Source organism: Hordeum vulgare, chromosome 3H (genome assembly GCF_904849725.1).
Source record: "Hordeum vulgare subsp. vulgare chromosome 3H, MorexV3_pseudomolecules_assembly, whole genome shotgun sequence".
Classification (NCBI taxonomy): domain Eukaryota; kingdom Viridiplantae; phylum Streptophyta; class Magnoliopsida; order Poales; family Poaceae; genus Hordeum; species Hordeum vulgare.
Genome location: NC_058520.1, coordinates 277,523,019 through 277,539,618, shown reverse-complemented (window position 1 = coordinate 277,539,618; position 16,600 = coordinate 277,523,019). Strand labels below are relative to the sequence as shown.

The 16,600-nt window shown below is 45.4% G+C and overlaps 1 protein-coding gene across 1 annotated transcript; it reads left to right on the top strand.

Annotated features, from left to right (window-relative positions):
• Positions 1–253: 253 nt before the first annotated feature.
• LOC123443653 lies at positions 254–5,185 on the top strand. The gene is made up of 7 exons (XM_045120128.1): positions 254–421; positions 1,769–1,907; positions 1,998–2,071; positions 2,147–2,647; positions 3,368–3,865; positions 3,957–4,169; positions 4,347–5,185. The coding sequence occupies exons 2-7, from the start codon at positions 1,820–1,822 to the stop codon at positions 4,845–4,847; spliced, it is 1,875 nt and encodes a 624-aa protein (XP_044976063.1). The 5' UTR covers positions 254–421; positions 1,769–1,819; the 3' UTR covers positions 4,848–5,185.
• Positions 5,186–16,600: the final 11,415 nt, after the last annotated feature.

Sequence of the window (16,600 nt, the reverse complement as noted above, 5' to 3'; positions counted from 1 at the left end):
GAAAAAAGAAAAACAAAAGAAAAATAAGTCTAAAAAAACTAAATGAAAAAATCCGGAAAAACCGCCCTCCCATTGAACCGGGCCATGACCGACGATGCAGGCGCCTGTTAAGAAAAATATATACTTTAACCGGCGCCTGCAGCTTCCAGTGTCAAATAGGATTTGCCGTTTCGAACCGCCATATAGCCCAAGGTCACAGTTTGTCAAACTGCAAAGAAAAGGCAGAATATAAATACAGAGACGAAGACGAGAGGAAGAAACAAATCTCGCCTCCAGGCTCCAACTCGTCTCTTGCATTTCCCGCTTTGCTTTCACTTCTTTCCCCGCCTCGCCCGCCTCTTCGCCGCCTCTCCCCTTCTCCTCCTAGGTTTAGGGTTTCCCCGGCGGCGACCGGAGTCAAGGCTGTATCACGTCGTGACCGGTGAGTCCCCTCCCCCCTCCCCCTCTATGACTTCAACCATCTGATCCATGTCTGCATCCTCCTCGCTGGCCGTAGGCGATGGCGGTTCCTCTCGGGATCTCGGAGGTGTGGATTTATTTGCGTGGGGCGGGCCAGGGAATTAGATTCGGCGTCATATGCCGATATCTGGTTTTGGTTTTGTGGGCGGATGGGTTTTGGATCTAGGATTTCCTAGTTTGTCGTGGCGTGTGGGTTGGAAATCTGTTGTGAAGTTTCACGATTGTTGTTTTTGTTATCGGAGGTAACATTGATCATGGTAACTTTAATGAAATTGCATTAAAATTGGTCTCTGCTGTTTTCCTTATCTTTTAAAATTATAGGCTGACACAAACTTCGATTTGATTTTTGGTTACCTACCGTCAATTGAACTAATTCATCTGTACACAGTAAACTCTAATCCGTCCTTTCCAAAATATATAAGACATTTTAGAGATTCTATTATGGACTACATACAGATATATGTAGTCATATTTTAGAGTATACATTCACTCATTTTGCTCCGTATCTAGGTCTTATATTTAGGAACTGAGGGAGTACATCGTTATGCATGCAACGCATTGTAGAGAATGATGATAGTGTTCCTGAGCTGATTGAAATTAGGCATGTTCGCATAGTATTTTAATTGTAGGTTTGAGCAATGGGGAGTGGTGTAATTTGGGACACACTAGTCTAATGTTCTTGTTCAACTAAGTCAGGAAGATGGGTAACTGCATGTTCGTGACGTTTTTTGAATTTGTTATGTATGAAGGACTTGATTGATTGGATTTGACCCTCCAGCCTAACCAACTTAGGATAAGCTCTGATTAATCAATCATATCATCTAACCTGTTGGATATGGTCAATATATTGTGCTGAAAGTTTCTGCACATCAATATGTTTGTACTCCCTCTGTAATCTAATACTCCCTCCGTCCCAAAATAACTGTCTCAACTTTGTACTAGCTCTAGTACTAAGCTTAAGACACTTATTTTGGGATGGAGGGAGTATAAGATAGTATAGAATTTAAACGATCTTATATTAGTTTGCAGAGGGAGTAATATTTGAGTAACTGTTTTTCATTTCTCGTAATTTATTATAACAATTGCCTTACATATTTCTTCCCATGTTTGTAAATTATTGTACTAGATCCTTCTGCAATACGTTACTTGTTTACTTATTTTTGTGTCAGCGATACACAAAGATTTTGTACTCAAATTTTAGGGTTCATCTTGCTATACACTTTTGTGTTGCCACCTTCAGTTATCTGTTTATCTGTGTGACGGTGTGTTGTTAAATTTTGTGTAACTTGCTTTCTGTTGCTCATTCCAGACAAGTCACTACAGTAGAACGCAGGGCGTTTGCTTCAAAACTGTCAGTTGTATGGAGATGGAAATGACCCCTGAATTATTGTATGGACAGAACGTATATGTTCCAGCTACTGTAAATTCCTATACATATGGTTATGCAGGTAAAATCTTAATTTGCATAATTCTGTTTATGGTATTCTTTACTTCCCTCCCTGTGCCATCAGGTTATAATACAGTCCTTCTAAATGCAGAAGTTGGATCACCTATGGATTGGTATAACCATCAGAATTCTCTAGGATATGATGCTCAAGATGTTTATTATCCGGTTAGTTTAATAGCAAAATTTCTTCAGTAGTTGCTCTTTCTACCTTCGAACATTTCTAACATGTCGCTCTCACAGGCTTTCCAGACTAACGGCACACAGTGTGTTTACTATGCTACCCCTGACAATGGATCAGTTCATCCTTCCTACAGCCCTTACCCTATGGATCCTGGTTTCATAGTTGATGGATCTTATCTGCCACAAGAATATGTCCCTGATACTGACCCTACATACCAAGTAGTTCCCTCATCCTATTACATTCCATCTGTTCTCCCTTACGCACTAGATAGTGTCCTAGGAATCACTGCTGCATCTCTCCACCCATCTAGTGTTGCATTCATTCCAAGCATGCCAGCTTATGCTGCAACATCCGCAAATCATGCGTTACCTTCGATGGCTCTTGTTGCCCCGAAAAATGATGTTGCCGTGAATCCGCCTGCACAATCAACAATTGTTTCTTCAAAGCAGTTTCAGAACCACTCAATGATGCCAATTATTCAGTTGCATAACCCACTTCCAATGAAGCAAGAGCTGGGAAATGGGTCCATGGTGCCCGTTAAACCTCTTCATACCCTGCAGGTAGGTGCACATGTTCTTCTGGGACTTGCTCTCATTGTTCTCTTTTGCGAGGCCTGCTGTTTAGCATTTAAATAACATCCTCTGAACTGTTTGTTGAGTTGAAGCTACCATAGGATCCATCATTTCCTCTCAATTTCTTGTGCATGAATCCTTCAATATGAAAAAGAGCACGCCTAAGAATAACACAGAACATGTAGTCCCATTGAAGCTTTTGGGGTACCAGTAGTTGATGATGCTCTGATGTGAATGGGCAATTGTTTCCACCATGTCTTAGATATATCTTCAGAAATAAATTCCACCACTATATGGTACTCCCATGTCGTCATGGTTCCTTCTTTTTGGTGTTCTTTTGGGACGGTCGCTTGTCAACGTTGCAAGGCATGCATACATTGAATGTGAGGCTGATTGTACTTGTCCAACATGTGTATTTGTTGTGTTACTAGCCACCTTGCCAGCTCTTGCCCTTTTCTCTAGGACAGGGATAATTATTAACGGAAGATTGCTAGTTATTGATGTTATCTTTTGGGTTAACTACCATAGAGTAGTTCGTTTTATATTCTGAACAATATCTTTCAGCATAATAGCTTATATATTTTTTCCACTACAAGTAAAAGGTTTGTAGTCATCAAAACACTTTCTGATACAGAAGTCGATTATTTCTTTTCTCATGCTGTAAATGTGTTCCTATCTTGAGCTGACAAATACTATTTTTATGATTAGACATCTACAAATGTGCTTGCCAGGCCAATGGCTGCTGCCAAGCATTCACCAAAGGCAAAACTATCTGGAAATGGTTGTTTTGCATGTGTCGAATCTGATCCTCAGAAGTGGGCTTCAGCTGAGAAATTTCAGCCTACTTCAAATTCGAGTGGTCAACTAAAGGCACATGGCTCTAGTAATGCGGAGAAACACAGCGGCCACAGGTCACCAGCCATAGTTGCAAAATCCTACACGTCAAGGCTCGTTGTTGGGAACTCAGATGGGACAATCCTTATAAGACCTGACCAATACAATGGCAATGATCTCCGACTGAACAATCCCTATGCAAAGTTCTTCGTTATCAAGTCAATTGGTGAGGCCGATATCCACAAATCAATAAAGTATGGTGTATGGTCTAGTTCTTCCAGTGGAAACAGCAAGCTGGATTGTGCATATAGGGATGCTGACCGAATAGCTAAGAGGAATTCTACAAAGTGTCCAGTTTTTCTGTTCTTTTCTGTAAGCAGTTCTAACTTGTCCAAATTCCATTTTTTTTAAATATTGTTTGTCCTTACAATTCAATTGTTAAATGTGAGCTGTGGTTCATCAGGTGAATGGTAGCGGGCACTTTTGTGGCTTGGCTGAGATGGTTGGTCCTGTCGATTTTCATAAGGACATGGATTTCTGGTGCCAGGATAAATGGATTGGTTGCTTTCCTGTAAGATGGCATATAATCAAAGACGTACCTAACTATACCTTGCAGCATATCTTGCTTCAGAACAATGAAAATAAGCCTGTCACACACAGCAGAGATACACAAGAGGTAAGCATTCCATTTTGTGGGAAGCCAGTTTCGATCCATGGAATATCAGAGTGAATATTAGTTTCTGTGTCGTGAAGTATCTTCACATTGCATTTTTTTCAGTGGTCTAGGAGGTTCTGAGCATACATGTAGTGTCTGCGTTCCATCCCATGATCATGATCGAAGCTTCAAATGCAGGTCCTGTACGTTCCTGGAATATCTGTGCTCAAGATCTTGAAGGAAATCCAAGTGAAGGAGTGCCTATTTGATGATTTTGTGAGATACGAGGAAGATGAAGCAAGAATTAAGCAGCGCAGATGGTCCAAGTTGAGTCACAATGCTCGAGATTTCGTGCCTGTCTTACAGCGCAAGAGCGATGCCTTGGACCTTCAGCTGCCAAAATTTGGTGGTGTGCTGATAGACAGAACATTGGAGATACAGAACATGTCAGAGAAGATGCATGATTTTAATGGCATCAAACAACAGGATGCTGTTGAAAAAAAAGCTGGTAGTGAAGCTGAGAAAGAAAATGGGCATCAAGAAAGCTATTGTAATGGCAAGCAGGATGATGAAAAAGTGCCTAGATCTTCAACTAGCCAGCCACAAACTTCTACCTTGAAAACGAGCATGGATGGGAAGCAACAATACTGGAAGAAGGTGGAAAATCCTAAACCGAATCCTGAAGGTGCTGGACATTGATCGTCAAAATTGTGTGAGAACGGAGTTAATATTAGCTTGGATATTGTTGTCACATTGGAGGCACCTGAAGATGTTGTGACCATTGGCTCATTGCCAATCCGGGTCAACAAATCTGTTGGGTAATGCGGGCTACCTTTTTGCGTTTCTAGTCTCTCTTCCTGGTCCAGCTCCAGTTGTTATTCCAGCTTTAAGGCGATGAAAAGGAATAGACTACTTACATTCTAGTTTCATGGTCAAGAAAACAGTTGTTTTATTTTGGAAAGGAAGGATGGAACATGGAATCACAGTACAAGATATAATTCTCCTTAAACTTAAGAAAAAAGTTGAGATGGATGAAAGTAAATGGGAACTTTGGATGCTAGCTTTTGCTGCATTCACTTGTTTTTCCAGCCCCGTTGACCGAACTGTTGTTATGAAATGGCCGACGCTTGGTGTAGCCTGTCCGGCGTGAGCTCTTGATCCAGCCCCTTTACACAGCGTACCATGCGCCTGCCCCTGGCTGTTCGATCCAGCCCCGCATGTAGGCGCCAGCGAGCTTCAGTCGTCACTGTTTAAGTTGAAAACGATAGGTACTTGATCGATGCAAATAGTAAGCAGAGATGATGAGAATAGTGGTAACTTTTATCGATGAGAGTACCGCCTCTTAGGCTAACTCCACCGCGTTACCCCAAACGGACGTCCGGGCCGGATTTTGTTTGTTTGGGACGGCAATGGATTTGTCTCTGTCCGCTGGGTCGTGCGTGTGCCCATCGCGTGACCGCATTTCAAATCATGTCCGTGTTGGATTTGATTAAAAAAAACTTAACTAAAAATAAATAAATGTAGTTAAAAACTTAAAACATAAAAACATTAACATTAAAAGGCCTAGTTTTTACGGCCACAAAACGGCTCACAAATCATGTCTGTGTTAGATTTGATTAAAAAAAAGGAAAACTCAACTAAAAATAAATAAATGTAGTTAAAAACTTAAAACATAAAAACATTAACATTAAAAACGGCCTAGTTTTCATGACCATAAAACGACTCAGTTCGACATAATTAACATAAAAAAAGCCCGTCGTTGCCGTCTTCATTGGCCGCTGGTGTCGTCGCCGTCGCTGTCGAGGTCGACATAGGCCGGCGGCGTCCAGAGGTGGGCCGGCGGTCCCTGGTGCACGGGGACGGGCTGGAAGCTGGCAGGTGCCTGCAACACCTCCTCCCGTGGCGAGGCCTCCTGCTCCGGTGACCGTGGCGGCGTGAGGCACCAGTTCGCGGCCCCCACTGCCTGCGCCATCTCCGGTGCGGTGCACGACCAGCCCCATGACGCACCCACCAGTTCAGGAGGGAACGCAACCACCTCCTCCTCCTCCATCTGTTCGGGGATGGCGACGTCGCCGGCCGCATAGAGGGCCATGTCGCGGTCCAGGCCCGGCCATTGGCGCTCATCATGCGTCGTCATGGAGTCCTTCATGACCCGCTGCATGAGCCAAGCCTCCTCCTCCTCCGTCATGCGAGGAGGTGGAGGTGGTGATGGAGACGGGGAAGGCGACGACGTGGGCGTGAGGCCGCACACCCATGTACGCCCGCGCACCTCCCGTGCCCTCCGCGGCCCTGAGACCGTGCCGGCGAAGTAGGAGGCACGCCGCACATCGTGCTCGTCCCTGAGCCAGGTGTCCCAGAGGGTGGAGTCGGCGGCGTACCTTTCGTCGTAGTAGAGGTCGTCGGGGAGGAGGCGACGACGGCGCTCGATCTCCTCGCTGCGTGCCCAACCGTTCGTCGGCACCGGCGGGATAGGGACGCGGTCGGTGGAGAGGTGCCACGCGTTGGGGAGGTAGACGTCGCTCCACGGGACCGGCGTCCTCGTCTCCCAGTAGCGCCGGCATACCTCAACGTTGAGGTACTGCCGGCCGCGATGGCCGGCGGGCCTAAGGGCGATGGTGAAGGGAGCCGTGGCGGAGGCACGACGCGGTGGCGATGCGGCATCCTCCTTCACGGAGCCGCGGTGGCGTCCCGACGAGGAGCCAACTGTAATGCCCCAAGTGTGTAATTGCCATATTTGAAACCTATTGCAAGTGGGTCCACCTTGTCTTGGATATGATGATGTCATTTTGAGCCATGATTTCATGTGTGTCGCTTATTACTTCCTTCCCTTGCATGCATGCATAACATATCATTCCTTACCATACCTTATGATTGCATGTCATGATCATGTTTGCATATGGTCTTGCTAGGAGTGAGTATTGTGGTGTTATATTTCATGTGATCATGTGATGTGTGACTTGTGTGGAGTGTAGCATGTGTTAGCAAGTGCTTAGTTTTCAAAACAAACCACCTTCTCTCCCTCTCTATTTTCCCCTATGTAAAATTTCACCTCTTCCTTTCCCTTTTAAAATAACGCCCATGTTTTAGCTAAAATTGTGGTGGATGAGAGATGTGAATTGCTGGTTTTGAATGGGTGTTTAAAGGTGCATAAAATTACAAAAACAGATCAAACTAATGCAGTTTTGTAAAATATCTACTTGCTACTAAATCCTTGTTCTTATTTTTATTAAGTAGGATTTGATTTTCCAATTCCAGGGATGTGCTTGTGATATTTTTATCACTTGTATATACCCATGTGCATTTCTTTCTTCCCTATTTTATTTCTGTAAATAGGAAATCAAAAGGGAATAGTTTTTCCCTTATCTGCCGCCACAGGTGGGCTCTCTCCCTCCTTGGCCGGCCCATCTACTCTCTCCCACGTGCATAGAGCCCACAAGCGCGACCCTCTCTTCCTCCTCTCGACGTCAGCACTGTATGACCATAGCTCGACCTCCCGATCGCCTCCCCTTCAATCCTGCGGCTCATGCGCATTCCCCGAGGTGATATAAGCTGCAGGAACCCTCCTCCGTACCTAGGGTTCCCTCTCCTTCCTCCAGTGCCGCCACCTTCTCCTATCTTCTTCCTCCCCTCTCTCGTAAGTACAGTAGGTAGCTAGAGAACCCTTCACCGTCGAACGCCGTCCTCCCGTCGTCTCCGGCACCGGCGGCCATGTCCAGGGGAACGGGAGATCGCCCCGCACTCCATTCCCGCCATCGCTGAGGTCGAGGAGCGACATCAACGATGGCCAGGACCTCGTCATCGCCTCGGTCCAGGAGCTCTTCTTCCTCTTCTTCGGTTCGGCAGCAGCAGTTCGTCTCCTTCCTCTTCATCGTCTCGTCGCCGTGGGGTCCTCTCCTTCCTTCCCCAAGGTGAGGTGCCTTCCCCCCTTCCTTCTTCCTCCCTTCTCCCTCGTTGGCTCCGGCTAGCCGTAGTTGCTGCACCTCTGTGCCCGAATTGTGATGTGTGTGCGTTGATGATTGTGTGAGGCGTGCTCGTGCAACAGAGAAGATCGTGGCAAGGACCACGCAGCAGCAGAGAGGTAGCGTCGTGGTAGACCTCCGCTGGCGTAGTAGCAGCAGCAGCACGACGAGGAGCCGACGATCTCTCTGTCGCCGTGCTACTCTGTCGAGTAGAGCAGCAACAGGTTTCCCTCGTTTGAGTGTGTGGTTGGTGGAGCAGTACTAGGAGATGTTGTGCCTGTATGTTGTGCAGCAGGGGCGTCCTTCTCCTCGTTTTGATTCGGCCCCTCTGGTAGCGCAGCAGCAGCAGCAACCCCGTCGAGTCAGCCCGTCGTTCTCCCTGACGCCGGTGCGCCCCTGTAGACAGGTGGTCAGTAGCAGTAGCATTTCTTGATTCAGTTCCCTTCTTTGTCAGTCGTCGATGCACTAGCGCAGTGGTTGGTGTCTTGCGGTTGTGCTCGAGAGGTCCTGGGTTCGATCCCAGGGGAAGCCTCCTTTTGTTTTGTTGGTTTTATTCGGTGCTGTGGTTGCCGCAGCAGGGCATGTTGACTTGTGTGAAGCCCCTGTTCTGTCGAGTGCACTAGCTTAGCAGGGTGGTAGCGCTGAAGTAGTAACGCCAGCAGGTCTGGGGTTCGATCCCAGACCCTGCCCCTTTTATTTGACTGTTCCCTGTATTTTGCTCCTGTCTAATTCCTGTGCTCTTGTCTTGGCAGCAACTTAGCATATTTCTTTTGTGCTCTATGTAATATCCTCCTTCATATTGTTTGTGAGTGTGTGTGTGCTCTAGAGTACTTGTGTGTGTGTGTGTGTGCTAGTTCATATGCATGCACAAGTGAGTGGGGTTGTGGTGCATGTGCACTTGGTGTGTGCATGTGTTGGCACATTCATTTGTGCAAGAGGGTAGCCCTCATGTGCACCTAGATGAGGTTGTGGTGATGATATGTGTGTGTGGTGAAACAGTCCCATTGGCAACACTTGTGCACCTCCTCATGTTCGTATGAGAGAGGGCATGATGTGTGAGTGTGTGGGTGACTTAGAGAGAAGTATTTGTGTTGTTGATGTGCTTGACACCAACATGGGGTCCAAACCCTCATGTCCATATTGTCTTGTGCACATGAGCATAGCTATGTGATAGTTGTTCTAGTGAGAGTTGCATGAAATGTTGCACTATTCACTATGTTGGATTCTATGTAGTTTTTCCTTCCTAGTTTGAGCTCACTTGCTCCAAGCAAGTGCATGTGTTTTATATATGGTTTTGGGGTAGAAAGATCCAATGGTGAAATCATTTTTGCCATTGGAACATTTTCTGGAAAAGTCATATTTGCATTTTCTTCTAAGTTTAGAGCTTGGGTCCATGCATGGTGATGTGCTCTTGTATTTGTTTCTTGGTTGTGGTAGTAGAGGGTGACCCCCTCTACCACATGTTGGTTTCAATTCATGATTTGGAATCCATGTGTGCAAGTTGTGCCCATCCAAAGTAGGCTTGTGGCTGAAATTCCAGCTTAGTGAAAATCTGGAATTTTCACAAAGTCTGAGAATCTGGATATATTTTCTTCTCCTGTAGATGAGGTTGTGTTGGTCATTGTGTTGTGATCTAGCCCTAGCTTCGAAAAACAAAGTTGGACCTGATATGTTTGCCTAGCTCCTTGTAAAAAGTTCATGTCATTTGGAGCCCTGTAGGTATTGTTTTGGCTGCTGTCAAAAAGCTTCAGAGCAAAGACAGAAAGTTAGGTGCAGGATTTTTCACAAAGTCCCTGTGATCTGATGGTTTTGGAAAAGTTTGCAGCCTTGTATCTTCCTGTGTTTAATTCCTTTTTGTGTGATTCTTTCTTGTGCTGGTAGTATTCTTGGCTATCTACAGCCACATATATTATTTGTCATAGTTGGGTGGCTGTAGGTGCTTTGCATCTAGCTCACAAAGTGCTAAGATGGAGATTATGTAGTTTTGTCATTTTGATGATTGTGGGTGCTTAGTTGATGTTGTGGTGTTCTTCCTTGCTCCAATCCATTCATGTTGGGTTGTTATATGTCTTGGCAACCTGGGAAAACCAGATTTGTGCCATTTGAGTGTGTGGTGAAGATTTTGACACGTAGGGCTTCATATCTTGTTTCGTTGATTCCCGTTGATCCGTAGCTCCGATTGTATTGTTCTTTATATGGTTTTGCATCGATTTCTCGAGACGCATATGATCATGTCATTCTCATGCATGTCAAAATAGCTTAGGATACAGTTCTGTCCAGGAGCTTGCATTAGCTTCTTTTGCTTGTGCTAGTGATAGAAATTAGTGATGCATGCTCATATTCATCTCATGCATAATGTGCTTGTTGCATCTTGAGGTGCTGTTGTTCATTGGATGTTATTCTTATGTTGGGTAGCACCGGGATCGGAGAACGAGTACGTGGATTCGGGAGAGTACGCGCAGGACGAACAAGAACCATTCCAAGCTGAGGATATCATACGCAAGATGATATGACCTTGATTCCATCTCTAGACTTGTTATGCTAGTTTGCATTTCCAGGAAAATAAACGGTGCATACATACGGTGCATACATGCATTCAACTTGTACAACACATACATTCGTACATCACTAGTACACGGTACACGACATGTCCCATCGGTATACCTTCGACGTGTGCATATCGGAGCGGATCGGGTCGTTGAAGGAGATCAACGATCGTCGTGGTCGTCGTGGAAGTAGTCGTACACGCGCCGGTAGTTGAAGTAGTGGTACACGGTCTTCGGCGACGGTTACGGTCTTCACCTCAGTAGTCGAACACGGGTCTTCGGCGACGTCGAGGAAGACGAACTCGTTTCCGGGGTCGTCGAGGACGTCGTGGTACTCACGATCTTGTCGACGACCCACGACGGCGGGGAGGGTGCTTGCGAACTTCGGCGACGGAAAGCAGCGACACTGCAGCAACACCGGCGACAACAACTATCATCGACACACTTTGGCAAGCAGGCAAGCTGGCAGCAACACCTCGGCAAGCCACGGCAGCAACATAACGGCAGCGGCAACAGCTACTAGCCTAGCAGCAAACGGCAAGAGCAGCAAAGCAATACGGCGGCTAAGCAACTACATACAGCAGCACAACTAGCTAGCAGGAGCAAAAACTACCTAGCAGCAACTAGCAAGCAAGCAAGGCAGCAGCAAGCGCTATCAACTTCAGCCGACAAGACCTATGGCAGCAGCAAAGCACACGCACGCAACGGCTACCAGCAGCAGCTAACGGCAGCAAAACGCAACAGCACCAACTAGCAAAATAGGGCAACAGCAACCTTGCAACAATATCAGCAAGGCACAACAGGAGCACAAGCTCGGCAGCACGCAAGCATGACAGCTTGCATAGCAGTAGCAGCAAAACGGCACGGCTCCAGCAGCTAGCTACAACACACAACAACAATAGCAAGCAGCACTGGCGACTGCAGGCAAGCATGGCAGCAGCAACGCGCGCAGGGAGGCCAGGGCGAGCAGCGGCGGGCGGCACGGGACGAGGGCGGCGCGCGGACAGGTGCGGGAGACGACCACGGCAGATGGCGCAGCGACCACGGCGCAGGCGGCGCGGCGAGCACGGCAACGCGACGGACGGCGGTCGCGCGGGAACGGCGGGGTCCGACCGACGGGCAGCAGCGCGGGGAAACGGCGACGCAGCGCGGGCAGGTCACCTGCGGCACGCGGCGCCGACGCGGGACGGCGAGGCGAGTAGCAAGCCCGCGGGCATGGGGGCCCGCGACACCTCGGGCATGGAGGCGAGCGCGCGGGGAGAGGAGAGGGTGAGGGAGGTGGCCACGGTGGCGGGAGGCGAGCCATGGGACTCCGGCGAGAGGAGCTTGGCGGCTCAGGCGAGCACCGGCGGGGCGCAGTGAGCACGGCGAGGAAGAGGGAGGAGAGGGGATCGGGCGAGGGCTAGGGTCCCGAGGGGAGAGACGGCGCAAGCGAGGGAGAACGAGAGGTGAGGCGCAGCGGGGCTGCCTGCGCTAGGGTTGGGGCCTAGCAGCTGGGCTGTGGCCCGGGAAGGCCTTGGCCTGGGCCGGCTGGCTACCTCCTCTAAATGGGGTTTTTCTTTTTCCTTTTTTTAAAAATGAATCAGATAACTCAAACAAAATGAAAAGGCTTTTAACAAGATATAAAATAAAATAAAAGCTTTTGATTTCTTTGAAAAAGAATATATTCCCAACTATAAGAAATAGTTGGGCATTTTTAAAACAAATAAAATAAAACCTTTTTGAAGAAATAAAATTAAAACTCGTTTACAAAAGAATAAAAATCGAATCCCTTTGAAGAATTAAATAAAACCTCTTTATTTAAAGAATAAAATAAAAGCCTTTTTAAAAAGAGAAAATAAAATGGGACGGTTTTAAAATAAAACGAAAGGAGAAATAAAATAAAAACCTAAGGGTTGCCCCCACATTTGATAAAAGGGTTTTAAAAGAAGATGAATCTTTTGACGGGGTTAAAACGGAAACTTTGGCAAACCGCACAACAAATAAAAGAGAGGGGAGAGAAGGTTTACGTCCTTGGTGCAAGAGGGTTTGAAGCGGCTCTCTTGCACCCACTCTTGTCATGCCAACGAACAACGCCACACTCACAAGCACTCACAAGCAACAACACGGAGCAACAAGTAACACCGACAAAACACAGTTGACATGATGCCATGCATGATGCGATGATGCAAACTAAATGACGATGCAGTCAATAAAAATAACACACGACGGAAACGGAAAGGAAAAGGGGAATCTTCTGGAACGTCGGTCTCCGGCTGTCACAACTCTCCTACACTACAAGAGGATCTCGCCCCGAGATCCAAGAATGAAAGGGGGGAGAGGATGAGAAAGAACATGAGGTAAAACTTAGTCGCTTCTTTGACAAACGAGTGAAACCAACGATCCTTGAAAGTTGCAAAGAGAAGTTGAATGATATGGGAAAGAAGCAAGAATTCACGGAAAATTTCGACAGCACTTCGGTAGGAAAATGGGACAAAAATTCGATAAGAAGAGAGAAATAGACAATATTCACCACCAACAACTAAATAGAGCAAGGGAACACCATGATCTTGATAGAACAACATAATTGACCCAAAGAGCAACATCACAATGCCTCCGGAACAAGAGAATATGAACTAGCTCATACGGAAGAAGAGAATGGAGAGAGAATGACAACTAGATACTCCAATGAACTTGGCAAGCATTCTTGCAAGAAGAATTGAACGGAGAAAAAACAATAACGAAAAGAACAAGATAGTAGTGGGCTTATGGAAACCTTTTCAAACTAATGAAGTGACAACCAGCCACTACCAGAAAACAAGGATTGATTGGGAGAAACAAGATATGAACAAATTTTTACACCAAGAGGATACATTGAGAACTTGGATTAATGACAAGCACCATGATAGCAACAATCCATAGGAAAAGCTTTAGGTGAATCCAAACCAAGATAGCTTAATGAAGAAATAATGGGTTGGAAAATGTCTCATGATCATAGAATTGGTGGTTTTAATTATCTCATTCTTGAGAGGAAACTCTTAGAGACTCCTACACTAACAAGAAGGCTATAATACCACCTCAAAGGATAAAGAAAGCACAATGCAGTGAAAATGGAAGAGAAAGAATACTTGATGTACTGCAAGAGGAATGTTGAAGAACACTTTGAAAAAAAATCACATCCTTGAAGAATCACCATGACGAGCCTCCGTATGAAAAGGACGATGCAAAGATAAGAAGGATGAAAGAATAAGATTGAAGCCTTGCAAGACTTCGATGAAGCTTCACAAAGAGATACTTGACAAAACTTGTAACTCCGGAAAGAAAAGATAAGAACACTTTGAGAACAAGGAACTGATATTATGAGGCACTCCGGAAGAAGAATTGAAATCTCTTGGAAGAAGGAAGGACAAGAATAAGAATTATGTTATGCTCATCCTACATCAAATTAAATTGATGACAAGCAACGGATTTAGCATATGACTTATTCTTCTTGAAAAGATCGAGGAGAGATATGAGCACAAACTAGAAGATATGTTGCAAGAAACGCCGGTGAGAATTGAAATGAATGAGGCAACCATGAATGACTGGAGATACAAGAGAATGAAGAGATCATGAGCCATCTGAGAGAAAACTAGAACAAGGCACCGGATAATCGAGAGACGAGCGAAGAGACAACAATGGAGAAGAATTGAGGATAAAAGCTGAAAGCTGAGAACGAAGAATCTTCTAAAATGATGGCCTTCGGAGGAACGAGAAATAAAAAACAACTCAGAGAATCACCGGATAGCAAGAAAGGAATTACTCATGATTGGAACAAATAAGATGACGACACCAAGCTGAAATGATGGATCTTGTAGATAAGAACCAAGAATGAGAGAAACACTCCTTCAGCCTTGAAAGAAGAGAATGATGAGAAGACCACCACCAAGAATTAATGATACACTCCGGAGTAAGAAGAATGCAAGGTTGAGCCAAATTTGAGAATTAATTAAATGGATCTTGAAGAAAGAATATGACTGATGAAATTCATACTTACGTCATAGTTGAAAAGAGTTAAAGATCTCCGGATGATTACAAGAGCCAGACAAGATCCTGGGAAAACCCCGTGGGTTATGGGCCCACTCAAAGAAAACACCGTTGAAATGATTGAAAGAACGATTGAATGCACCGGTACAAATGAAATAGATGAGGTTAGCACCCCGAAATAAATAAAAGAATTGAGAACAAGAATTCTGAGATAACTTCAACGCTCCGGATAGAATAGAGAGACATGACAACAAGAAGATAGACTGATAAAAATTTCCAACATAGGAAAGAATTACAAGGATGAAAAGGATATGATGAACACGGACAACTGAATTAAATTCACCGGATAAGAGAGAAAGAACAGACAGAGGAAGCACCATGAAGAGAAAACTCTTAATGAAAATTGAATCACTGAGAAAAAGGGCGGGAGGGTGGGGAAAAACAAAGACAACTTGGGCTAGATGAGATGAACTCCGGAATAAAATGAGAGACTGAACTTGCAACATTGGAAAGGATTGAATTCACTTGGAGAGAAACACATCGGTTGAATGGAATTGATACGATGACTCCGGTTGACAAGAATTGATAAGACAACTGATTGAGCAAAAGAATTAGCATTCCCATAAAAACTATGAGAACACCTCTTAGAAAAGATTTGGAATCACCACTTGACATCGAAGCAACTTGAATTACCATATTCCAACAAAACAATGGGTGAGGCTTATGAAACAAGCCAGAACAAACTCATGAGAAAGATTTCGTCCGATATTTTCGTGGACAGGAATCCACTAGATGTCGAACCCCAACCTAACATCAAGCATTTGTTGGAAGATTGTCCTATAAGCAACTACTTGAATTCCCACCTATGAATTCCCGAAATATCTGGTCATGCAATCTGGTACACGGATACAAGGAGTAATATCACACAACTCCTATACTAAGCCGTCACCCGTATCACATCCATCAACACACAACCAGAATCTCGGACCTTCATCTACAACAGACCCTCGTGATCACAACGATACGAAGTATGGCAGTACTCCCGAACAATCTGCACCAGTACTGGGGACATCGGGGTTATCTCGCCACTACTAGTATTGAAGCAATTACGAACATCCTTCGTTCTGAGATACTAAGAAACCTGAATGATAACGATGTGCTCAAGAATCCCCTGGAGCTCAACTCCCGTGAGACTTAGAGCAGATAGGAGGCACCAAGACAGAACTCCGTCACATCGGCATCATATAGATTCCAAGAATATCCGCGTGATCCTAATTTTTTTTTGAGCGAGAAGAGGAGTGGAATTAAATTATTACGTCAAGATTCCTCACCAGAGCATAGAAGAGGAGAAAAAAGAATCCTACTCTCCGATATATAACTAGACTCAAAGTAGTTTTTCACTAGACTCGACTCGGCCAAGTTTGATCAATCAAGGGGGCTCCTAGGTCGGTACGGCTCTGATACCAACTTGTCACGCCCAAGATGCGACCCTATCCTCAATTTGACATGAGGGCCTCGTCAGGGATAGAAGCGCATCTCGTCGTGTCGCAAGAATGGATATCGTTACAACTACATGTACTGAAAAGAAGAGATATATATAGAGTTGGCTTACACTCGCCACAAGCTACATCAGAGTCACATTAGTACATTACATATCATCAAGAGTAAGAGTAGGGTCCGACTATGGACGAAAACAAACGAGAAAAGGAGAACGACGTACATCCTTGCTATCCCAGGCTGCCGGCCTGGAACCCATCCTAGAGCGATGAAGAAGAAGAAGAAGCAACTCCAAATGAACAATCAAAGCGCTCGCGTCAAGTAACCTTTACCTGTACCTGCAACTGGTGTTGTAGTAATCTGTGAGCCACATGTGACTCAGCAATCTCATTTCCAAAGGTATCAAGACTAGCAAAGCTTAATGGGTGAGGTATGGTTAAGTGGT